Source organism: Mustelus asterias, chromosome 26, assembly GCF_964213995.1.
Source record: "Mustelus asterias chromosome 26, sMusAst1.hap1.1, whole genome shotgun sequence".
Taxonomy (NCBI): Eukaryota; Metazoa; Chordata; class Chondrichthyes; order Carcharhiniformes; family Triakidae; genus Mustelus; species Mustelus asterias.
Genome location: NC_135826.1, coordinates 17,831,463 through 17,857,811, shown reverse-complemented (window position 1 = coordinate 17,857,811; position 26,349 = coordinate 17,831,463). Strand labels below are relative to the sequence as shown.

The 26,349-nt window shown below is 46.8% G+C and overlaps 1 protein-coding gene across 1 annotated transcript in view; it reads right to left on the bottom strand.

Annotated features, from left to right (window-relative positions):
- Window positions 1-230: 230 nt before the first annotated feature.
- Window positions 231-26,349, bottom strand: part of LOC144479492 (phospholipid phosphatase-related protein type 3-like) — a 59,771-nt gene continuing 33,652 nt past the window's right edge. The window contains exons 4-7 of the mRNA XM_078198219.1: window positions 23,322-23,517; window positions 12,718-12,775; window positions 8,716-8,889; window positions 231-1,526 (exon numbers count right to left, since the gene is read on the bottom strand). Of these exons, the coding sequence (XP_078054345.1) occupies window positions 231-1,526; window positions 8,716-8,889; window positions 12,718-12,775; window positions 23,322-23,517 (1,724 nt within the window). The remainder of the gene's footprint in view (window positions 1,527-8,715; window positions 8,890-12,717; window positions 12,776-23,321; window positions 23,518-26,349) is intronic.

The following is a 26,349-nucleotide window of genomic DNA, read 5'->3' as shown; positions in this document are numbered from 1 at the left end:
GAAGGCTAAAACTGCAATTAAATCTGTATGTGGTATGGATTATCAGCTGGAAAAGTTTGAAAACAGAGGTCTCCATGGAAACTGTTTTATTGCTGCCAGTTTGTTCAATGTCGGAATAAATGTATTGCATGGATAGCTAATTCCCAAGAGTTAAGGGTGGCAGAGTTGGACGCCCTGAAAGCTTCATTAGGATATGTACAAGAGATGTCCCTCCATTGTAAGAGTCCTGTTCAGTCTTTGAATCTCCTGTTGGCTTGAAGTTTCTTGAAGTAAGCATCCTGATCACTATCTGTGCTGGCTTCCCGCTCACCTAGGAATACAGGGTTGGGTTTTCTCCTTAGCGTCGAGTCCCGGCTGGAGGCAATGGTCAGCGTCTCTGAATTGGTTTCACTCCTCTCAGCTCCTGCAACGTTGATTGTGGCCACACTGCAGAAACGGGTATCTTCCTGCTCAAGGTCGCTGGCGGACGAGCCAGGAGAGATGCCACTGTTTTTGGCTGATCTGTAGCTTCTGTAGTCCCTGTTCAGGTCATTCAACTCATAGGCATCGTGAGCGTCCGTACTGCCCTGAGGAGATTTCCACTCCCAGGGTCCCACCCCACCATTTCCGGAAGAGACATGCACTACTGGATGGGATCCATGTGCATCGACTGTGACAATACTCGAAGAGTCGCGCTCAGAAGGCGATTTGTACTGTGAGGACTCTGAGCTACTTGACCCGTCAGAGTGTTTTGGTGTTACCGTTATCATGCTCTGCTGTTTTGACATGGCAATGACTTGCATGATGCGAGGTTGGTTGTTGGGTCTCGGGACTCCCCCCTTCTCTGCCATGAGCATCCACTTTGCCCGCGCGGAGTTACTTTTGGGGGAGGTGCAGACACTTCCTTGGGTCTCTTCAGGAATATGAACCAGCTGTGAGGGCCCAGGCCTTGACTGGATCAGTACCCGTGCGCCACCACCTCTCTCGGAGTTCCTGGCTTGGACGGTTGGATACAGAGACGACGGCATTGGCTCATCTTGATCAAACCCTGCACCCCTCAATTCCAATGCCGTTCTCATTTGGGGCTGTGATTGGCTGATAGTCGGGTCATGATCCAAAGACATGCTATCGATTGACTTTTGCTTCCATTGGGAAATGAGCTGCTTGGACCGTGACGCGTCCATCGAGACATGGATGGTCATGTGACGGCGGGCGGCTTCATCCAGATTTGGCGTGTTTACGCGGGGCAGGGTGTTACTGAATGTCACCATGTTTTCCTTGCCCATTGGGCTGCGTGGGGCCAGTAGTTCCACATCCACACTGGCACGTTTCAGGCTGTTTAGGGAATTCTTCTCTCGTTGTGCCAGATGGTGATCCAGGCCATCGAGCCTCGGCTGCGGATTCAGTTCGTCCGTACTGAGGGATTTACTTTGCTGATAGACAGAGTCATGGCGTAGGTGTGTCAGGGGCCTGAGCCCACCCTTAGGAGGAGGTTTTGCAGGAGAAGCATCCTCTGAGGCCTTGAAGTTTCCGACAGCATGAAATCCCTGCGAAAGTAAAAGACAGAAGAATAATACACAATTTGCCTGACTGAAATATGGCTCGAGTTTTAAAGCTTTGAAATTAAGCAACATCTGTCTGGAAGTGATGTAAAAACACTTCTTAATTTAGAAACATTGTGCTCATCTTGATGAGCTATGTTAGCACCAGGGAATTAGGGCGGCACGGTAGCACAGTGGTTAGCACTGCTGCTTCACAGCTCCAGGGACCTGGGTTTGATTCCCGGCTTGGGTCACTGTCTGTGTGGAGTTTGCACATTCTCCTCGTGTCTGCGTGGGTTTCCTCCGGGTGCTCCGGTTTCCTCCCACAGTCCAAAGATGTGCGGGTTAGGTTGATTGGCCATGCTAAAATTGCCCTTAGTGTCTTGGGATGCGTAGGTTAGAGGGATTAGTGGGTAGGATATGGGGGTAGGGTCTGGGTGGGATTGTGGTCGGTGCAGACTCGATGGGCCGAATGGCCTCTTGCTGTGCTGTAGGGTTTCTAAGATTTCTAAGATTAAACTCTGTTACAACTCTGAATCTGACTTAATTTCAAAATACTGTGGGCTCGGACTTTTCTCGCTCATTGACTCTGTGCCATCTTAACTTAATTGTATTTGTTTCCCCACTGGTTGGGCATTCACCGCAATCTCTTCAGTGCGTCAAACCCTTGACTTGCATTCCTGAACAAAGTTGTAGCAGAAGAGCTCACAACAAATGGTCCTGTATTGAATGTACAGGCCATTCGGCCCAACCGATCTGTGCTACAACGAGCTTCCTCACACCAAACTTAGTGTGTTACCAGCATATCTTTCAAACCTTGGTGTATTTGGCCAGAATTCTCCGGTTGTTCACGTCAGTGGGATTCTCTGGTTACGCTGCAGTGAATGGAGACGTGGCTGAGCGCCAAATTCTCCGTCCTCGCTTGCAGCAGCGGCGGGGCGTGAACAGCCAGAGAATTCTGGCCATAAGTAACTTACTGAAGAAGGATTTCAAAACCCGGCTTATACTCGTATGAGCATAAAAGGTTACAGAATCATATAGTCTTGGAGTTTACAGCATGGAAACAGGCCCTTCGGCCCAACTTGTCCATGCTGCCCAGTTTTTACCACTAAGCCACTCCCAATTGCCCACGTTTGGCCCATATCCCTCTATACCCACCTTACCCATGTAACTGTCTAAATGCTTTTTAAAAGACAAAATTGTACTCGCCTCTACTACTACCTCCGGCAGCTTGTTCCAGACACTCACCACCCTGTGTGTGAAAAAAATGCCCCTCTGGGCTCTTTTGTATCTCTCCCCTCTCACCTTAAACCTATGCCCTCTAGTTTTAGACTCCCCTACCTTTGGGAAAAGATGTTGACTATCTACTTAATCTGTGCCCCTCATTATTTTATAGACCTCCATAAGATCACCTCTAAACCCCCTATGCTCCAGGGAAAAGAGTCCCAGTCTATCCAGCCTCTCCTTATAACTCAAACCATCATGTCCCGGTAGCATCCTAGTAAATCCCCTCTGCACTCTTTCTAGTTTAATAATATCCTTTCTATAATAGGGTGACCAGAACTGTACACAGTTTACCAAGTGTGGCCTTACCAATGTCTTGTACAACTTCAACAAGACGTCCCAACTTCCTGTATTCAGTGTTTTGACCAATGAAACTAAAAAGCATTACATGGATAAGATGGGTATAGAGGGACATAGGCCAAACCAATGAAACAAAAGCATGCCGAATGCCTTCTTTACCACTCTGTCCACCTGTGACTGCACTTTCAAGGAGCTATGAACCTGTACCCTGAGATCTCTTTGTTCTACAACTCTCCCCAACACCCTTCCATTAACTAAGTAAGTCCCGCCCTGGTTCAATCTACCAAAATGCATCACCTCACATTTATTTGAATTAAACTCCATCTGCCATTCATCAGCTCACTGACCCAATTGATCAAGATTCCGTTGGAATCCTAGATAACCTTCTTCACTGTCCACTATGCCACCAAACGTACTGACCATGCCTCCGAAATTAAAGAGGTAAAGCTTTTTAACATGATGAGGGGATTTGATTGGGGGAATGAAGACAAATTATTTCCGCCTGTGGAGGAATCCAGGTAAAGGCAGTTGGAGAGAAGCCAATTTGGAATGAAATCAGAATATAATTGTGTCTACACAAAGGGTGGGATTTTCCGGCAGTGCTCACCCTCAAGCCAGAAAATCCCACCTGAGGTCAACGGACCTTTCTACGGTTCACCCTTTGCCTGCTCCAATTCCTGTGGCGGTCGGGACAGTAAAATTCACCCTAAAGTGTTGAAAATCTGGAATTTTCGCTGCTAAAAGGCTGTCGATGCAGAGGGTCCGTTGAAATTTTCAAGACTAAGGTGGCTAAATTTTTTTTTTGTTAAGTGAACTCCGCAAAGTATACAGAGCAGAATTGGGCAAAAATGCTGAAGTATGGATCTGCCATGCTGTAAAATGGTAGGACAGGCTGAAGGGGCTGAATGGCCTCCTCCTATTTCCAAGTTTGTAAAATATTCTAATAAATCATTGAATCCTACAGTGCAGAAGGCCATTTGGCCCATCGAGTCTGCACTGACCACAATTCCACCCAGACAGTATCCCCACAACCCCATGCATTTACCCTAGCTAGTCTCCCTGACACTAAGGGGCAATTTGGTATGGCCAATCCACCTAACCCACACAGTGCGTATTTTGTAATGGTGGGCTGCAATCCCTTTCAAATGGCAATGTTGTCACAGAAAATCACACATTGCATCACAATTCCACAGTTGCATCATTGCTGGAATGATGTTTAAGGTGTCTCAGTAAATGATTTTATTCACTTATGATGGATCACTGTGCAAATAGCATTCGTCCTTTCTCAAGTCTCATTTACAAAAGAGTTGCTTCAGTAAACCAGGATATTGTTGTAACATTTGCTAAGCTATAATTATCCTAGAACCTTCACCACTTGTCAAGTCCAGATGTATAATTAATGCCCATCGCCCACAATGTGGTAAAGATCTCCATGGAAACAACAAGTTGGCAGATGTTGCAGTGGGCAACTCTGAGTTATTTCACGACCCAGCTTATCCCCTCGCTCCGCAGTGAACCTCAGCAAGGTGCGACCTTTGTTGGCCTTGACTTGCAATTTGATTGGCCCTTGCCAGATGGGCTCACTGAAGGATAACAGGAACAGAGTAGGAAGCTGGCAAACAGCAGCAACAGCAATGCAGCCAAGAGAAGGAGCAACAAAGCAGCAGCAATCTCTTTGACAGGCATTTGGTTCCCTGGTTGGCATAGAAAATCAGGAATCTAAGAATAACTGGCTCATTATTATTCCCTTCCCTGCTCGACCAACATATGAGCAAAACAGTGAGGTTTTCGAACCAAGCTTGGCATTTCTAGAAATCCTGATCCGGTTTTCCGATACACTCCTGCCAATGCAGTATTGTCATGCAAGATGGCTGCTGATACTCCTCTGTCTGTGCGCAGTAGTCCACACATGCGCAGAAATCCAACAATGTGCATATGTCAGTTTACCCAGCACAATGCCAATTAATGTTGCTTTGTAACTTGGTTATTGCAATATGCTGGAAGAATCCCTACAGTGCAGAAGGAAGCCATTCGGACCATCGAGTCTGTACTGACTCTCCGAAAGAGCATCTCACCCAGGCTAAGTACTCAGGATAAGTAAGTTGGGTTCATTTCTCATATTGACCCCAAAAAGACAGAAGCAGAAAATGCTGGATAAACTCAGCAGGTCTGGCAGCATCTGTGGAGAGAGGAACACAGTCAACGTTTTGAGTCCACCGACCCTTCTACAGAATTCAAAAAGAATTAGAAATGTGACGAACTATACATTAGGAGAGGGGTGTGGTTCCATTAGCGACTGAAGGGAGGCAGGATAGCAGAATGTGTTAATAGGGAAACAGTTCAGCGGGAGCAAACTGAACAACAAGAGACAAGTCACCATGTGGGGGTGGGATGGGATTGTTTTGGGACAATCCCTGAACAGTGAGGAGGGAGGAGGTAAAGGGGCAGGCGTTACACCTAATCTAATTCATCTTATTCATGAAGGCAATGGATGACTCAAGAGAAATGCTCTTCTGAGGTTGGGGTTGAGGTAATGCTGTTGGGGTAGGGAACAGAGAGAGCTTTACTCTCTAGCTGGCTGTTCTTTACTTGATCTGGAAATGTTTCTTCTGCTCCTGCTTTCCTAAAGTGGGAACTGTTCCCGAAAGAGTGAATGCTTTTTCTAAATGTATAAACTCATACAAGATTATGAGGGGCATGGACAGAGTGGATAGTCAGAAGCTTTTTCCCAGGGTGGAAGAGTCAATTGCTAGGGGGCACAGGTTTAAGGTGCGAGGGGCAAGGTTTAAAGGAGATGTACGAGGCAAGTTTTTTTACACAGAGGGTGGTGGGTGCCTGGAATTCTGGGGAGGTAGTGGAATCAGATACAATAGTGAGTTTTAAGGGGCTTCTGGACAAATACATGAATAGGATGGGAATAGAGGGATATGGTTCCCGGAAGGGTAGGGGGTTTTAGTTCAGTCGGGCAGCATGGTCGGTGCAGGCTTGGAGGGCCGAAGGGCCTGTTCCTGTGCTGTAATTTTCTTTGTTCTTTGTTCTCATGGCAGTGTGACTTAAACTATGCTAAAATCCAACTTCATATAATTTGTGACAAAAGTGAGACAGTTACTAACAAAGAAAATTGGAAGGATATTAAATCGGATTCTGATGCCTTGATTTTGAGGGGACGAATGTTAGATTTGGAATATAAGTACTTTAATGATAAGATCATTTACTCTTAATGTCTTTTGATGCCCAATTAATGAGAAACTATGGTTCCAGGGCAAACTGTGTCCCCATTCTGGTGTTTCCTATCGATTGTACGGAATCAGAAACTGCCTTGTTAATAAACATTCAATCACTCAGGCTGGAAGTGGATTGCATTTAATCAAAATGCCTTAGCGTAGCAATGAGGACTGGGCTGAAAATGAGAAAAAACATCAATTGTAAACAGTGACCAGCCGCACAATTAAACTGGGAGCAGACTGTCCTGAGTGTGACTGTTTGGGCCTACAGGTTTAACTATTCAGTACTGGAGCTTCCCGATTGATAATCAGCTAAACAGCTGTGTTGTTTCATTGGCCAGGTCTTGTGAAAGGGGCCACTCCTGATTGGGATCGATGGCCCAGATCAACAGGGAGTAACAGCCATCATCCTGTTGCTGCTCCACTTCCTCCCGACTCAACGCTGCTCTGCATTTTTTCTGGGACTTTCCAAGCCCGGCCTTGCCAGAAATGCAGAGCGTAGCGTCCCTCGGAGAGATCCGTGGCAGCGGGGTGGAGTTGGAGAGAGTCAGGACAGGATCCGCCCACTTTTTACAACTACCATATGGGCAGTTTAAATGTCCAGTTTGAACGATAGTGAACGAGTGAGGGAATGGGTGAATGAGGTGAGTAGGGTGCATAGGTTGAGTTAGGTGGTACACAGCGAAGTGGAGTGGGTGAGGTTGTCGCTGGGTGGGGTTGTTGGTGGGCGAGTACATGGCAGGTGGGTGATGTGGTAGTTGAGTCTGGGAGGAGTTGGGTGCATAATCAGATCAGAGGTAGTTGGGTGGTCATGGGGGTTAATCAGGTTGGGTGGTTGTGGTGGGGGGGGGGGGCGGTTAGTTTAAGGAATTGTTGGATTGGAGTGTGGGGCGGGGGGGGGGGGGGGGGTGGCGGGGGAAGGACAGTGGTCGGAAGGTCAGTTCTGTCATTACCCAGGAGTTAGGAAGGTTTTAATTGCTCTAACATTTCCTGGGTAACTATTCATGTAAGAAAGTTAGAGCTATCTGAAGTCTTGAGTTCAGATTCTGCGACATTCACAAAGGGTGCTGGGGTTCAGGGAAATTGCTCTTTGGAAGTTGAAATGTCCCTGACAATTCTGACATAGGCCAGTGCGTCAGGACTATCTCAGCGCCCTGACACGCAACTTAGTCGAATGTTCAGTCTCTTAACAATCCGGAGACCAGAAGATTTGGTTCATTGACTTTCACACTGCCAGATATCAGCCACGGCTCAGTGGGCAGCACTCTTCCCTGTGAATCTCAAGGTCATGAATTCAAATCCCATTCCAGGGGACTTTATGGCAGCACGGTGGCACAGTAGTTGGCACTGCTACCTCACAGCGCCAGTGGCCTGGGTTCGATTCCCGGCTTGGATCGCTGTCTGTGTGGAGTCTGCACATTCTCCCCGTCTCTGCGTGGGTTTCCTCCGGGTGCTCCGGTTTCCTCCCACAGTCCAAATATGTGCAGGTTAGGTTGATTGGCCATGGTAAATTGCCCCTTAGTTTCCCAAGATGTGTAGGTTTGGTGAATTAGTCATGGTAACTGTGGGGGTTATGGGGCTAGGACATGTGGTCGGGCCTGTGTAAGATGCTGTTTCGGAGAGTTGGTGGAGACTCAATGGGCCAAGTGGTCTCCTTCTGCATTGTAGGGATTCTATGATTCCAGAGGTACGAATGCAAATTCTCAGCTGATAGTCCAGTATAGTTTTGAGGGAGTTGACGATCCCATTTTGTAGATCAGAAGTTAAACTGAAGTCCTATTGGTCCTCCTGATAGACCTAAAAGATCCCACAAGATTATTTGAAGATGAGGAAGGGGTTCTCCTAGGTGACCTGGACCAACATTGATTCTTCAACCAATGTCAACAAACAAATGATCTTTATTTTTCTCATAGGGTGGCTTGTGGGGGTCAGGTTATTGCCTGCCAGTTTTCCCAACATGGCAACAGTGGCTACAGTTCAAAAGTACTGTGTTGGCTGCAAAATGCTTCAAACATCCTGAAGTCCTGAGTGTGGCTGTATAACTAAAAAGTTGCTTTTCCTTCATTTTTAGACAAACTTTAGTTTCTTCCATTGAGAGTCCCGAGGGGTGGATCTGCTGGGAGCGTCTCCTGACATCTCAGTGCAAATTTGGCAATGGCCTGTTTATATGGGAGGTGGCAGAGCGAGAGGGGCTTTCCAGAAACTGACCACCTCCAACTCGCCACTCCCCACGCTGCCGAGTATAGATCTGCACCCCATACCGGGCTAATCCAGCATTTACAAGGTGATGTGAGAGGCTGCACACCAAACAAATGGTCGGTGCAGACTCGATGGGCCGAATGGCCTCTTTCTGTACTGTAGGGTTTCTATGATCAGTAGTCACTCACCAGATATGCAGCGATTCCTGCCCCAAAGATGAAGCCCACGTATACATCAATGGGGTGGCTCCTGTACTGGGTAATCTGTGTCAGGCCACAAATACCTGCAGCAATTGCAAAGGCAAAAACCAGCACCGGCTTTAGGAGTTTGGTGCAGTCAGATATCGTCGAGTTAAAGTACATCTGGAAAAAAAGCATAAAGATTTTGTTCAGTCCCTTAACATATTCCATCATTTAGTCAGGTCATGGCTGATCTCTATCTCAATTCCATTCACACGCCTCAGCTCCATATCTCTCGCTATCCTTACACTGACATCTATCGATCTTGGTCTTGAAAGCTCCGGTTGTCTGCCTGCTACAGGCTTTCAATGAAATGAATTCCACATTCCGGCCACGCTGTGTGGGAAACAGTGCTTTCCGATTATCCTCCTAACTGGCCGAGCAATTATTTTGAAATTATGTCCCATCATTCTTGAATCTATCATTAGAGCAAATAGTTTCTCCATTTCTACCTTAGCAAATTCTCTTAGTGTGATATACATCTGGATCAGATCATCTCATGGCCTTTTCATAGGAAAACAAGTTAATTTATGCATTCTACCCTCGTAATTTAATCCTCTAATCACAAATCTCAAATGACATCCAATGTGGCTACGACAAAGGGAAACTATCCTTCTTAACCTTTCTCGACCACTCTGCAGCCTTTGATATGATGCACCACACCATCTCTCTCCTACGTCGCTCCACTAGAATCCAGCTGGGTGGGACTGCACTTTCCTGTTTCCCTTCTTTTCTGTCATATCATTTCACTTGCAATGGCTTCCCTTCCAGCTCCCACACTGTTGTCGCTGTCACCAAGAATCAGCCCCCTCACGTTTCTCATCTACAACATCCACACAGCCTAGTTTCACACACGGGCTGATGTCACCCAGATCTTCATCATCAGCATCCCTCTCCACACCTCCAGAGCAGTTCAATTATCAGACTGCTCGTCTGACACCAAGTACTGGGTGAGCAGAAATCTTCCCCAATTATACAAGAGGTGGCGCAAAACCTTCATCTTCAGTTCCCAATCCAAGCAACACTCTCCAGCTATCGACTCACCCATCTCCCTGGCAACTGTCTGAGATGTGGAGAATGATGGCTTTTGCTACCAAATAAACCTGTTGGACTTTAACCTGGTGTTGTTAAACTTCTAACTGTCTGAGTCTCACCCAGACTGTTTGCAGCCTTGCTATTATATTTGACCTCAGGGTGAGTTTCTGTCCACATATCCACACCGTCACTAAGAATGTCTATTCTCACTGACGTATCGCCTGGTTTCATTTCTGCTGCTGAACCCCTCATTCATGCCTCTGTTACCTCAAGACTTGATATTCCAATGGCCTCCTAGTTCAGGATGATCCTGTATTTTAGGGGATTGTCCTATTTTTGACGTCACTGTCCTACGTCATGGGTTTCTCCCGAATTCTATCCTTCAAGTCTGGAGAATGCACAGTGCCACTCTCCCGTTTGTGCCCACTCACCAACCTGCCACCCCTCCCCGCTCTCAGCAACCTGACCCCTCACCCCGTCCCTGTTCCGACCCCTCCTTGGCTCCTCTCCGTGCTCTCACTGACTTGTCCCACCCGCCCACTACCCACCCCTCGCCGCTCTTGCTGACCTTCACCCTGGCATGATCTCACTCACTTGTCGCCCCTGCCTGCCTTTCCTGCTTCCCCCCCACCCCCAGCTCCCCCTTCCTGCAAACCCCCTGCTCTCAGACCCTGGCAGCATTCATAAGAACATAAGAAATAGGAGCAGGAGTAGGCCATCTGGCCCTTCGAGCCTGCCCCGCCATTCAACAAGATCATGGCTGATCTGAAGCGAATCAGTTCCACTTACCCGCCTGCTCCCCATAACCCCTAATTCCCTTATCGATCAGAAAACTATCTACCCGTGATTTAAACATATTCAACGAGGTAGCCTCCACCACTTCAATGGGCAGAGAATTCCAGAGATTCACTATCCTCTGAGAGAAGAAGTTCCCCCTCAACTCTGTTCTGAACCGGCCCCCCCCTTATTTTGAGGCTGTGCCCTCTAGTTCTGGTTTCCCTTCTAAGTGGAAAGAATCTCTCTACCTCTACCCTATCCAGCCCCTTCATTATCTTATATGTCTCTATAAGATCACCCCTCATCCTTCTAAACTCCAACGAGTACAGACCCAATCTGTTTAATCTCTCCTCATAAGCCACACCCCTCATCTCCGGTATCAACCTGGTGAACCTTCTCTGCACTCCCTCCAAGGCCAATATATCCTTTCGCAAATAAGGGGACCAAAACTGCACACAGTACTCCAGTTGCGGCCTCACCAGTGCCTTGTACAGTTGCAGCAAGACCTCCCTGCTTTTATATTCTATCCCCCTCGCGATAAAGGCCAACATTCCACCACCACTTCTCCCCGCAACGACCCTCCACTCCACAACCAGCTCCCCCCCCCCCCTCCATTCCAACAGATTCCCATGCCCAGAGTGTCCCAGAATTATCCCCATGACAGTTGGCCACTCTGTTCTAGTTGGTCTCCCACACTCTGTTCACCATAAACTTCGAGTCATTCAACACTCTGCTGCCCGCATCCTCACACATATTTGGACTGTGGAAGGAAACCAGAGCACCCGGAGGAAACCCATGCAGACACGGGGAGAAGGTGCAGACTCCACTTAGACAGTGATCCAAGCCGGGAATCGAACCCAGGCCACTGGCGCTGTGAGGCAGCAGTGCCAACTACTGTGCCACCGTGCTGCATTCAGGTCCCCTGGAATGGGACTTGAATGCATGACCTTGAGATTCACAGGGAAGAGTGCTGCCCACTGAGCCTAGGGGCGGCACAGTGGTTAGCACTGCTGCCTCACAGCGCCAGGGACCCGGGTTCGATTCCTGGCTTGGGTCACTGTCTGTGCGGAGTCTGCACATTCTCCCCGTATCTGTGTGGGTTTCCTCCCACATCCTGCATTGACCAGAACAGGCACCGGACTGTGGCGACTAGGGAAATTTCACAGTAACTTCATTGCAGTGTTAATGTAAGCCTTACTTGTGACTAATAAATAAACTTTAACATTAGGCAACGCCTCAATATCAAAATTCTCACCCCTCCCTATCTCTGAAATCGACCCCGGCTACACATCCCCCTGAGATATTTGCACTTCTCCAATTCTGGTTTCTTGAGCGTCCCTGATTTTATTCCCTTCACCTTCAGTAGCCTGGACTCCAAGCTCTGAATTCCCTCCCTAAACCTCTCTGACTCTCTACCTCTCTTTCCTTCATTGAGACATTCTTTAAAGCCTATCTCTTTGACCAAACCTTTAGCCATGATCCGCCCTAATGTGGCCCTTTGTGGCTTGGTGTCAAATTTTTATTTTCAACGCTCCTGTGAAGCACTTTTGGGATGTTTTATAACATTAAAGCCATTATATAAATATAACTGGTTGTTGTTATGTTGTCATTAATCTGGTGAATCTCTGTTGTAGCCCTCCATAGCTGATCTATCCCTCCTGGGATGCAATAAACAGACCTCTGTGCAGTATCCCAGACAGAGTCTGGCCAAGGAATGCAGGTGAAGACAGATGCAAGTGACACAAAAACCTGTTCAGATTACAAGAGAGTCTTATCATTACCCCCCAGGGCTCTGCAATTTTATCATTACATATTAGACAGTGTTGTCACACTCCTGAACACAAACTCTCCGACTATTTAAGGTGTTGGTTATTATTTTCCTAACAGGAAAATTTCTAAATCCAAAATTATACCAGGGTTTGGGAACAATCTGATTAAATATAATGGGAATAAATGGAAACAGTGGAAATCCATATAATAGGAGTGACGGAGGCATTCACAATCCCTATGAAAAGTAAATGTATTGAGATTCTGTGGAAGCTCAGAGGAAAAAAATAATGACCATTGTACTGCAAGGATTTCCATGTAAGATTGTACCAGTCCTTTGTCCAGTGTTGCCTGAAGAAATGAGGGACTCACCGAGATATAGACTGCAGCAAAGGCCGAGATTGTGGCATGTTGGGAAGGGAAGCTTTTCCTGTGGATCAAACATAATGCAGCTTTATGTTAGACACAGTGAGGTCATTGTTTATTACAGTCCTGTGATCAGTAACTCTTCCTCCTAACTCTTTAGAAAACAGCCGTTTTAGTCATCATAGCATGTGTTCTTTCAACAGAAGGAAGGACGGCATGGTGGCACAGTGGTTAGCACTGCTGCCTCATAGCGCCAGAGACCCGGGTTCAATTTCAGCCTCGGGTAACTGTCTATGTGGAGTTTGCACATTCTCCCCGTGTTTGCATGGATTTCCTCCAGGTGCTCCGGTTTTCTCCCACAGTCCAAAAATGTGCAGATTAGGTGCATTGGCCATAGTAAATTGCCCCTTAGTGTCAAGGAGATTAGCAGAGTAAATATGTGGGGTTACGGGGATAGGGCCTGGGTGGGATTGTAGTGTGTGGACTCGATGGGCCATATGGGCCTCTTTCTGCACTGTAGGGATTCTATGACCTAGCTCCACTTTAAGATTATGCCCCTTTATTCCAATTGGAAGGAATAGTTTCTCTCTATTTACCCTCATTTAATCACATCTCATTTCTCGCTTTGGTAATTGGAAGGGGAGGTCTTGTGGCACAGTGGTTAGTGTCCCTGCCTCTGAACCAGAAGCTCTGGGTTCGAGTCCCATGATGTGGAGATGCCGGCGTTGGACTAGGGTAAACACAGTAAGAATTTTAACAACACCAGGTTAAAGTCCAACAGGTTTATTTGGTAGCAAATGCCACACAAGCATTCGGAGCCCCAAGCCCCTTCTTCAGGTGTGGTTCACCTCACTTTTGGGATGTTTTATAACATTAAAGCCACTATATAAATATAGTGAGGTTCACCTGAAGAAGGGACTTGGGGCTCCGAAAGCTTGTGTGGCATTTGCTACCAAATAAACCTGTTGGACTTTAACCTGGTGTTGTTAAAATTCTTACTTCGAGTCCCATCCCAGGACTTGATGACTAAGGAAGGTGCATTCCTAACATGGTCAAACAGCTTGAATATCAACTTGTAAATCCTTCCAAACACTCGCCAGTGGCAGACGGGAAGAATGGGAGTGATTTCTGGTCAGCCATGTGACGGAAAGAATATTAAAGCCTTTACCATCACCGTCCATAGTTCCAGGCTACAGACTGCATGGAGCAGGGATGCCATGGCAATGCAGAATGGACGTCTGCATGCTACAGTGAGAAAAGCAATGGCTGAGGAACGTGTTAACAGAGCAAAAGGCTCTTGCCTATCCAAGGAACTGAGCCATTAACATAGAGCAGATGAAGACATTTTATGCAGAGGAATTAGTGGAAGAATTAGCACGACCATGGTACAGAAGTAGATCCACTGAGTTACAGCATTGATCTGACTGGCCATGGCCGCAGCTCAGACTACAAGTGAAAAAGGAGCTTTTATTGTCGTAGTTTTTCATTTGACTGAATACGAATGTGAAAGAAAATCAATTCTTTTTAATAATACAAGGTCCTATTCTCTGACGGAATAGTGAATAAGCCTGTGAAAATCCCTGGCAACGTACATAATAATTAAGCTGCTGTCTTGCGCAAGCAAACAGAGTCATTGCTATTCATATTGAAGTAAAGCTGGGTCACACTGCCAAGACCAAACAGGAGAACAGATGTGGGCTCCAAATTATATGGCACAGCTCACCTCTTAAATAGCTCGCAATGTAACAGATTCTCAATCAGTTCAAAATGCCTCCTAATAGTTAGGATGTCCAATCATTGCAACCAAGTTCATGTGAGATGATCTTTGATAAAAAATTGAAATTCAGTTGTCTTCTTCTCTGAGCCCACCATGCCAAACTTCCCCAAGGGTAATACACCATCCGAGACCTGAACGCACAACTTTCTGTAGCTTCTGTCTCTCCTAGTGGCCTCTTTGAGCTTATCTTGCCCACCTCCTGTTTCCTTAACCCGATTCCCACTAAACGACTGACCACCCACATTCCCTTCCTGAATTCCCTGTTAGCTGATAATGTTAACCCTCCACCTCTCCTTCAAATTTGCCACCATCACAACTTCCTCCCCGCCACCCTGCCAAAAAAGCAACACTTGGCCCTTCTATCCTCGCCCGACGTTCAGTCTCCCTGTTATTAACCCCCAAATCCGTGTTCACCTTTCCTGCATCTTCTGAAATCGGGTTCCCTGGCTGCTGCTACTGTACTGAATCGACATGGAGCTCAACCCTCAACACCACCTGAGGTGGTCCCTCCACTGTCTGATTTTTTTCCACTGCTTGGCTGATGACCAATACTGGGTGAGCAGAGATATACTCCAATTAAATATCGGAAAAACAGAAGCCGTTGTCTGTGTGTCCAGTTTTAAACCCGATTCCCTCCTTGGTAACTCTGTAAGGGTGAACCAGACCATTCGCAATCTTGGCATTTGATTTGACTCTGAGATGAACTAAGTCCATCATCAAGACCACATACTCCCACCTCCACAACACCACCCGTGTCCACCCCTACCTCAGCTGAAACCCTCATTCATGGCTTTGTTCCCTTTAGGCTTGGCTATTCCAATGCACTTCTGGCTGACCTTCCACCTTCCCTCCTCCATAAACTTGAGCTCATTCAGATCTCGGCTTCCACTATCCTAACCCACATTAAGTCGTCTTCACTCATTGCCACTCCAAATTCGGCACCATCTCTTCAACCTGCTCCAGAACTACGACCCTCTGAGATCTGGGGGCGGAAATACTCCCAAAAAAATTCTAAGCGTCGAATTTACATAAAAACTGGAGTAAATTCCACTTGTTTTTTCAATGGGAGTTTCAAAATGAATCTCTCACACTCTGTGGAATGCACCAGCCTGATTCGCTCCAGAAACAAGTGGGTGGGCCTTTTCCCACTGGAGAGGCCGGCAGCACAGCGCTGAGCGGGCCACTGCGCATGCGCTGATCTGTCAGCGTAAAGGTCGGCACATGTGCAAGTGGCTCCTTTTAGCCGGCCTCCTGATTGCTGGCCAGCGCCGCAACGCCCGCATTGCCAGTCGTGCCAAAACCCCCAAGGCCCAATCGCTGGTCCCCTGAACATGCCCGGACCAGCCTTGACCCCCCACCCCCTCTGTAGTCCTGCCCCCCACCCCCCACAGCTCTGACCCCACCCCCCTTCGCAGTTCCGACACCTCCCCCCCCCTCAAGCAGGCTGCCGCACCCCAATGGCCAGCCCCGATCGCTGGCCTTCCTCCTTCTGCCACTCAGCCCAAAGTGCAGAGTGGCAGCGGGAGCTCCCACCTCCACCCCAGAGAGATCGCTCCCCAGAGGCCCGCACCCATCAGGCCCTGTGCCACCCCAGGCCCCACCCCCTTGGCACTGCCCTATGCCCGGTGGGCATTGTCAAGGTAGCAATGCCCGGGGGGCACCACCCAGCATCCAACCATTTTGGGGGCCTCAATTGACCCCCTTCACTCCAGCGGGGTCGGGCCACCAGTTCCACGCAAATAGGGAGCTATACTAAACCCCACTGGAATAAAATACTCCTGGTAGGAGTGGGGGGAAAGAGTAGCGGGCCCGGAGACTTCAGTCCCAGGCCTGCTAATTACATTTAAAGCGTATTTAAATTAGGGTCTGCATATATCATGCAGCTCCACACCGATTTCCGGCACTGGGAAACACGCGGAGACTGTGGCACCCAGCGGGGATCCCGCGAAACGGCCTCTGCTCAAGTCTCCCGGCCTTGCAGCGGGATGGGAGAATCGCCCTCCTGGCGTGAAAGGAAGGAAAAATTTTCTCTCAGTATTGCTGAAAAGCTTCGATATGCTGTCAAAACTTTTCATCTTGCACTCATCAAGATAGAAACAAGAATGGCAAATTTCAAAGAGACCAACAATTTATACAGCGTGAGAAAAAGGGTGCAGTGCAAATTGTTGTTCCTTTTGAAATTCAGCATTCTTGCATCTATCCTGATGAGTGCAAGATGAAAAGATTTGACAACATGTCTCTTTTTCAATCAATACTCAAGTTCTGTACTGCCAAGTAACTGTTTTTCTTCCAATCGAAATATCACTGTGAAATCTCGGGGGCGTTCTCTATCATAGCCAGCAGATTGGAACTGGTACTGAGGGCAGAAAAACATAGCAACCGAGCCAGAACAAAGAATAAACAAATGCTAATGGAATAAAGAGTCAAGGTCGCAATGTTTCTGAAGAGTGACGATAAGATTTCCTACACTCCAGCCTTCGATATACTCCCAATCATTTCTAGTTATTTAAAAATCAAGGTTCAAAAATATTGGAAAGCCACTTATTCAATCAACCATATTCCAAATTCTCTTGAAGATTTAAATAGGAGCATGAAGGAGTAGGCCATTCAGCCCCTCAAGCCTGTTCCATCAACCAATATCATGGTTAACCAATATGTTAATGTACTTTAGCTCCATATCCCTTACCTCATAAAAGTCCATCAACGGGTTTTAAATGCTCCAATTGATCTCCAAAATCCACAGCCTTTTATGGTCAAGAATCCCCAATTTTCATTACCTTTTGTAAGGAAAAATGCTTCCTGATCTCACCCCTAAACGTTCCGATTTTCTGATTATGCCCCATTGTTCTTGATTCTCCCACCAAGAGAGGATCTAACCATCACCCCATGACATTCAATGGCATTACCATTGCTGAACCCCCTTCTACCACCATCCTTCATCAGCAACTCGGCTGAACTAACCATATAAATACTGTGGCTATGAGAGTAGGTCAAAGGGTAGGAATCCTGTGGTGAGTAACTCACCTCCTGACTCCCCAAAGCCTGTCCACCATCTACAAGGCACAAGTCAGGAGTGTGCTGGAATACTCCCCACTTGCCTGGATGGGCGCAGCTCCAACAACACTCAAGAAACTCAACACCATCCAGGACAAAGCAGCTGCTTGATTGCTCTCTCCTCCACAAACATTCAATCCCTCCACCACCGACAAACAGTGGCAGCCGTGTGCATCATCTACCAAGATGCACTGCAGGAACTCACCAAGTTCCTTAGACAGCACCTTCCAAATCCACAACCATCTAGAAGGATAAGAACAGCAGATACCTGGGAATACCACCACCTGGAGCTTCCCCTCCAAGTCACTCACCATCCTGACTTGGAAATATATCGCCGTTCCCTCACTGTCGCTAGGTCCAAATCCTGGAACTCCCTCCCTAACAGCACTGTGGGTGTATCTACACCTCAGGGACTGGAGCAGTTCAAGAAGACAGCTCACCATCACCTTCTGAAGGGCAACGAAGGATAGGCAATAAATACTGACCTTGCCAGTAACACCTATATCCCATAAATTAATTTTAAAAAGGAATTAGTTCTCTGTATCCACCCTGTAGAATTCTTCCAATATTTTAAAGACCTCAATCAGATAATTCTAAATCTTCTGAACACAAGGGAATCTTGCCTCATAATTTAAAGCTGCAATTCCCAGTATCATTAAGCTTTTTTATTTAAAAAACTTACTCTAATTATAAAATTATGTCCTCAGTGTAGGTCTTATTAAAGTCAGTATCTCCAAGGTTAGAGGTTGAAACAATCTATCGCTCTGGAATTTTGACTGGTGGTGTGCTATAGTCATGTCACATCCTTACCCTACGCCAAAAGGATTTGCAATTCAGGAAAGACTGTAATGTATTTTAAAAGCTAGACTCTGATTTCTGTGCTACCAGCTACTTAATATCCCATTCATTCCTTGCTATCTGGCAGCCAGAGTCTAATCTAATTAAAGCATTTATATTCCTCACTGCCTCTCCTGTCTATGCTACAGGAATATAATTTGTTGTGTGTCTCTATTATTGCTGTCAAACGTTTGGATATATCACAAAATTCTAATAATCTTGGCTCTTGTGTTCCTGACTTGTCTTTGGATATGACTTGTTTTTCTGGCTTGCTGTTGAAGCCTGAGGTTTCTCTGCTGTCCTACTCCCATCTCAATGTTCCTTGGATTTGCATCAGGCAGTTCAATCACAGGTTTCAGCTTTAGGTGACAGGTACGTGGGGACAGGTGTCGAGTGAAGCTGGCCTTGTTAACTGCAGGGAAGATAGAAAGGCCTGGAAGTATTGTGATTGGAGAGTCAGCACTAACACATACTGGATCAACCCTAGTGAAGCAGGCAATGGTTCGCTCAACTGCCGAACTGTATGCGCAATAGAACTCCAGGTGATCATACTGGCCTAAAGGAGAAATCCAGGTGTTCCTGTTGGCTTTGCCTGTGGACTGTTGGGTGAGGGGTGCCAGGGCTGTAGAGCAGGAGGTCCCTCAATTTAAATCACAGAACCATACTGGGGGGGCATCGCATTGAGAAAGGGGTGTGTTGAAAGCCACATCCTGCCATACCTCTGACCACTATCTGGAGGTCCCCATCCTATTCTCAATCACCTTTGACCTTGTTCCCTTCTTGTACCTGGGCCTACCATCAGCTGCCACTGCCCCTGGAGAGCTACTGGCCTCCGATGGCTGGAAGCTCTCAGCGAGCGTGGTGCGATTTCTACTCTAGCTAGTGTCCTTAATCCTCAGCAAAGCCTGATATTGGCCAGTTAAGTGCTTGATGGGCACTAAGTTCTGGTGAGTATTCTGCAACTGCGGATATGGGGGCTACAGGGAGTGGGGGGGTTGGGGGGTCGGTAGTTCCTGCTGGGGGGAAAGACCCCTGTTGCAAACATGAAATTCCACCTCAGGCCCCGAGCACAAAAATCTTGGCTGACATTCCAGGGCAGTGCTGAGGAAATGCAGTTTTGTTGGAGGGATTGTCCTTTGGATAGAATATTAAACCTGCCTTTCCTCTCACAAGGATGTAAAAGATTCCATGGCATTGCTTTGAAGAAGAGTTGGGGAGCTTTCCCTCGTGTCCTGTCCAATCAGCAATTAGCATATCACAAAAGCAGATTATTGGGTCATTATCACTTTGCTGTTTGTGGGAGTTTGCTGTGTTCAGATTGGCTGCCACTTTTCTGACATTACAACAGTGATTACACTTTGGAAATATGTCATTAGCTGTAAGACGATAAGGCATAGGAGCAGAATTAGGCCACTCGGCCCATTGAGTCCGCTCCGCCACTCAATCATGGCTGATTTTTTTCTCATCCCCATTCTCCTGCCTTTTCCCCATAACCCCTGATCCCCTTATTAATCAAGAACTATCTATCTCTGTCTTAAAGACACTCAATGACCTGGCCTCCACAGCCTTCTGCGGCAAAGAGTTCCACAGATTCACCACTCTCTGGCTGAAGAAATTCCTCCTCATCTCTGTTTCAAAGGATCGACCCTTTCGCCTGAGGTTGTGCCCTCTGGTTCTAGCTTTTCCTACGAGTGAAAACATTCTTTCCACGTCCACTCTATCCAGGCCTCGCAGTATCCTGTAAGTTTCAATAAGATCCCCCCTCATCCTTCTAAACTCCAACGAGTACAGACCCAGAGTCCTCAACCGTTCCTCATACGACAAGCTCTTCATTCCAGGGATCATTCTTGTGACCTCTGGACCCTTTCCAAGGCCAGCACATCTTTTCTTAGATATGGAGCACAAAACTGCTCACAATACTCCAAATGGGGTCTGACCAGAGCCTTATACAGCCTCAGAAGTACGTGCCTGCTTTTGTATTCTAGCCCTCTCGACATGAATGCTAAACTACTTTGAGATGTTTGTGACTTTAACCCTATTTCAGGTTGGGGATTGTTACATTGAAGTAAACTTACAATAGGATCCCTAGCTCCATTAGTGACCTCCAAGAAAACCCAAGGTCATCAAGCTCTGAGCAAGTCATCGACTGAAGGCCTCGTCCAGTGAGTAATCAAAACAAGCGAAGACTAGGAGAATTGGCCACATGGGCTCAGAGAATGGGCCAAAATTTGGCAGATAGAGTTTAATGTGAACAAGTGTGAAGTTGTCCACTTTGGCAGATAAAATATAAAGGCAAATTATTACTTAAATGGAAAGCAGATTCAAAATGTTCCCGAGCAGAGGGATCTGGGTGTTTATGTTCATGAATCATAGAAAGTCGGTGTGCAGGTGCAGCATGTAATAAAAAAGGCAAATGGAATGTTAGCATTTATTGCAAAGGGACTGGAATATAAAAGTAGAGAAACATTGCAATTGTATAGGCTGTTGGTGAGACCACATCTGGATTATTGTGTCCAGTTGTGGTCTCCTTATTTGAGGAAGGATGTGGTGGCATTGGAGGCAGTTCAGAGGAGGTTCACCAGATTGATTCCAGGAATGAAAGGGTGATGTATGAGGAGAGATTAAACAGTTTGGGCTTCTGCTCGCTGCAGTTTAGAAGGATGAGGGGGGATCTGATCGAGGTATATAAAATCTTAAAAGGGATTGATAAAGCAAGCGTAGACTAAATGTTTCCTCTTATGGGGCAATCCCGAACAAGAGGTCACAGGTATAGGCTGAGAGGCAGTGGATTTAAAACAGAGATGAGGAGGAACCACTTCTCGCAGAGGGTGGTGAATTTGTGGAACTCGCTGCCCCATAGCGCAATGGAGTCCGAATTGTTGAATGGTTTCAAGAAGGAGATAGATATATTTTTAATAAAAAAGGGATGTGGGGAACTGGTGGGGTGGTGGATTTGAGACCAGGGAGAGATCAGCCATGATCTGATTGATTGGAGGAGCAGGTTCGAAGGGCTGAATTTGCCGACTTCTGCTCCTAACTGCTGTGTTCCTAGAACTTGACTATACTACACTGGATGCCATTTCTGCTGCTATCTAAAGCCTGTCTGTCACCAGGCAGTCCTGGGTGAGAAATAGTCCAGGAACCTGTGCCCTGGACCCTTGCGCCCACTGTGAGCATTGATCTGTGGAATGGAATATGCAGAGTGGGATGTAGGAGAAGTAGCTAAATGCATTTCCTGTTTGGGTGGGTCAAGGTGGGCAAGTCAAGGTGGCAGTGCTGGTCTCTTTGATGGGTTCCCGAGACACCTTTGGTGACTACACTGCAAACTCTGTATATTTGCAACCGGTGAAAAAAACCCAAATTGGACCATTATATTTGCATTTGGTAAGAAAACCCAACCCTAAATAGAATTTCCCTCGAGTTGTCAATTTTGTGAACATATCAGGGAGTGTTGTAGTCTGAAAATGTTCCTGTGCATGGTAACAGAGCACATCTTTCATTGCGTGAACAGTCCTAAAGGGCCTTTGCTTTGGTTTGCACTCAAGATTATGCCTATAAGGGCAGGAATAATTATTGGTGAATTGATATTATTGTTTTAGTGACTGCATTACTGCACTTGTGGCGGGATGGTAGCGCTATTATTTTGTGCCTGCACCAGTAATCCAGAGAACACACGTTGAAAACTCTCCGTGGTATTATGGGAATTTTTCAATTCAGTTTTTGACATAAACTTAGAACAAATGTGATCACCCCTTTAGACTTGGGGAAACGGGGGTGGGGATTAATTGGATTGCTCCTCAAGAGAGCTGACACAGATCTGATGGCCTCCTCCTGTGTTGTACCAATTTATGATTCTGTGATTTTACGAAGCTATTAGATTGTCATAACTAAAGAGTTTGGGAAGGAAACTACTGTCCAGCCTGTATCTGACACCAGCTCCACACTGCCATGACTAACACCGAACAAATAAAGAGGGCTGGCAGAAGTGAAACTTTTTCGTTGTGAGGAAAGATTGGATCGTTTGATGCGTGGGGGGGCGGTGACTTAATTGAGGTGTATTAATTATGAAGAGCCTAGGTAGAGTAAATTGGCATCAGCTATTTATTTTAACAGCTGGGTCAAAACCAAGGGGACACAGATCTGAAGTAATTGGTAGAAGGTTTAGATGGGAGATGAGGAGATTGTTTTCCAGCCAATGGACAGCTGGGAGGGGGACTCAAGGCCTGAGAGATGGTGGGAGCAGAAACTCAGTTTGAAATGTTGTAGGAAGCTGAGACCTGCAGGACTACATAACCAATGTGGGAAGGTGGATTAGACCTAGTAGCTTTTCACCACAATGGGCCAAATGGCCTCATTTCTTTGTTGTCAATTTGATTCTATGAAAGAGGTGGAGTAAGCCCAGTGAGCCACCTCAGTTAAATCAAACTCAAAAGGTGTCAAGGGATATGGGGAAAGAACAGGAGTATGGTGTTGAGATAGAGGATCAGCCATGATCACACTGAATGACAGAGCAGGCTCAAAGGGCTGAATAGCCTACTCCTGCTCCTATTTTCTAGATTTCAAAATAGAGAAAGGCCTCACGGCAACAAAGAAAGGGCAATGATGATGGTACGTTACAGTTCATTCAGGGAGTCCGAGTTTCACCTTTACAGGCTTGTTGTAGTCTGGAGCTCTGGATAGCAGTGGTAGAGACTCCAATGTTCTTTCCATCACATGGCTGACCAGGAATCTCTCCCGCTCTTACTGCCTGCCATTGGAAGGATTCACAGCTTGATGGCCAACCAGTTTGGCCATGTTATGAACACACCTTCTTTGTCAAAGGACAGGAGGGAAGGGACTCAAACCCAGAACTCCTGGCATCGAGACTGGGACACTACCCACTGCACCACATGACCACAGAATGGGTAACAGCAATGCCTGAGACTGAGGATAAATCGGTTACCTTGCGGAGACAATAGCGTGGTGGTCTGAGCCAGAGCAGATATCCTTTGTGATGTACGGGTTGTTGTCACAGGAGATGCCATGCAGGGTATAGTTGGGCTTACACACTGTTAGAAAGAAGGGAGCGTGGTAGCCAGTTGCTAGCTGGATGATGTCAGTCACAAGGGCTGTAGCACAGAGTCCAAATACATGCACACCTGCAAAACCAAAATGGATAAAAGATCATTGATGCTAATTCTGACCACACCCCATTCTGCAAAAGGTAAATGCCATCCCTGACCCTGATATGGAGATGCCGGCGTTGGACTGGCGTTAACACAGTAAGAAGTTTAACAACACCAGGTTAAAGTCCAACAGGTTTATTTGGTAGCAAAAGCCACACAAGCTTTCGGAGCTCCAAGCCCCTTCTTCAGGTGAGTGGGAATTCTGTTCACAAACAGGGCATATAAAGACACAGACTCAATTTACATGAATAATGGTTGGAATGCGAATACTTACAGCTAATCAAGTCTTTAAGAAACAAAACAACGTGAGTGGAGAGAGCATCAAGACAGGCTAAAAAGATGTGTATTATCTCCAGACAAGACAGCCAGTGAAAGTCTGCAGGTCCAGGCAACTGTGGGGGTTACAGATAGTGTGACATGAACCCAATATCCCGGTTGAGGCCATCCTCGTGTGTGCGGAACTTGGCTATCAGTTTCTGCTCAGCGACTCTGCCAACATCCCTGACCCTGCCAGGACCATAGCCATTAGGGATTTCCACCTACAAATGGGACCTCACCAGTTATCCCCTCCAGGGTGGACTCTGTAGCTGAATGGCTGGACCAACACCATATTAGAAGGAAAGAAAACATCAACATAAATCCCACTGAAGGCCTCAGGCAAGATTAGGGCCTTCAGCAGGTAAAAGCTAAAAGGAGGCTAGGTCGAAGCCCTCCAGCTTCATCTGGAGGAGCATTCACAATGCTAACATGGGGACTACACCCAGGCTACACCTTGCAACGCCAAAGGCAGCAGAAACAGGGACAAATAATATCAGAGGTAGGTTCTTTACGCAGAGAGTGGTTGGGGTGTGGAATGGACTGCCTGCAGTGATAGTGGAATCAGACACTTTAGGAATATTTAAGCGGTTATTGGATAGGCACATGGAACACACCAGGATGATAGGGAGTGGGATAGCTTGATCTTGGTTTCAGATAAAGCTCGGCACAACATCGTGGGCCGAAGGGCCTGTTCTGTGCTGTACTGTTCTATGTTCTATGTATAACTGAGAAATGAGTCAATAACCTTTTCTTATATTCTTTCATTGCTGGCTGGCCCAACATTTATTGCCCATCCCTAATTGCCCTTGAGAAGGTGGTGGTGAGCTGCCTTCCTGAGCCTTTGCAGTTCACGTGGTGTCGGTACACCCACAGTGCCGTTAGAGAGGGAGTTCAAGGATTTGGACCCAGCGACAGTGAAGGAACAGCAACATGTTTACAAATCTGGATGGTGTATGGAGGGGAACTTCCAGGTGGTGGTGTCCCCAGGTGTCTGCTGCCCTTGTCCTTCTAGATGGTAGAGGTCACAGGTTTGGAAGGTGATCAAAGAGATCAGGCCCAATTTGAACCATCAGCTGCTGCAATAAAACTAATCTTTAGTGCTGATTGCCCAGGATTGGAGTCTAGACAAAGCATTAAAGTAGCAAGATCGAGGCAAAGACCCTCACACATTCTCAATGTAGCTATTATCCACCAATTAATGGTTAATTAATGCTGCAATTTGAACTACGGGCTCATCTCAGTGAGATCTGAATTAAACCTGTCAGGATATGTTTCCCTTAGGCTTTGGAAACCTCCAGAGAATTGATATTGCTCTAAACACTGGGAACTAAAGAAAGACAGATTTCCAGCAATAAGCAGGAGCCGAACGCAACGCGCTCACGGTTTCTAAAATTTTGCTGCCGGTTGCACTCTCTTCATCTCTTTGCTACAGGGAGAATTATTCATCAATGCAGCACCCCGACTAAGCAGCGAGATCTCTCTGGAGAAAACTGCTCAGATGGCAAAGCATCCAACAAAGTAAAAACTTTCTTTGAAGTGAAGGTCAAAGAAGCAGATGTTAGCTTTCAAATTCATTACCAAAGCAAAAATCAAAGGCAGTAATGATCTTTTATAACAGTGACGAGAGTCAAATCCACATTGAGACAGCACCAACTGCTAGAAGACATCCCCACAAAATAAGTTGTTGGGGACTGGATTCAACTGGACTCGCCACATAAACACAGTGGCTACAAGAGCAGGTCAGAGGCTGAGAGTACTGCACTGAGTAACTCACCTCCTGAGTCCCCAAAGCCTATCCACCATATTCAAAGCACAAGTCAGGAGTGTGATGGAATACTCTCCACTCGCCTGGATGGGTGCAGCTCCAACAACACTCAAGAAGCTTGACACCATCCAGGACAAAGCAGCCCGCTTGATTGGCACCACATCCACAAACATTCACTCCCTCCACCGCCGATGTTCAGTAGCAGCAGTGTGACCTATCTACGAGATGCGCTGCAGAAATTCATCAAAGATCATTGGACAGCACCTTCCAAACCCACGACCACTTCCATCTAGAAGGACAAGGGCAGAAGATACATGGGAATACCACCACCTGCAAGTTCCCCTCCAAGACACTCACCATCCTGGCTCGGAAATATATCGCTGTTCTTTCACAGCCGCTGGGTCAAAATCTTGGAATTCCCTCCCTAACGGCATTGTGGGCCAACCCACAGAACATGGACTGCAGCGATTCAAGAAGGCAGCAGATCACCACCTTCTCAAGGGCAACTAGGGATGGGCAATAAATGCTGGCCTAGCCAGCTACGCCCATATCCCATGAATAAATAGAAAAAAGAATTACAAAGTGTGAATCCATTCAGTTTAAACTGACTCTGCAGAGGAGCCCCAGTTGAATATTCCTCAGTGATGAGATTAAGGTAGCGCATGTTATCACTGAGGTGAAGCATTGTGGCTTTAAGTCCTGCTCCAGCAACCAAACACAAC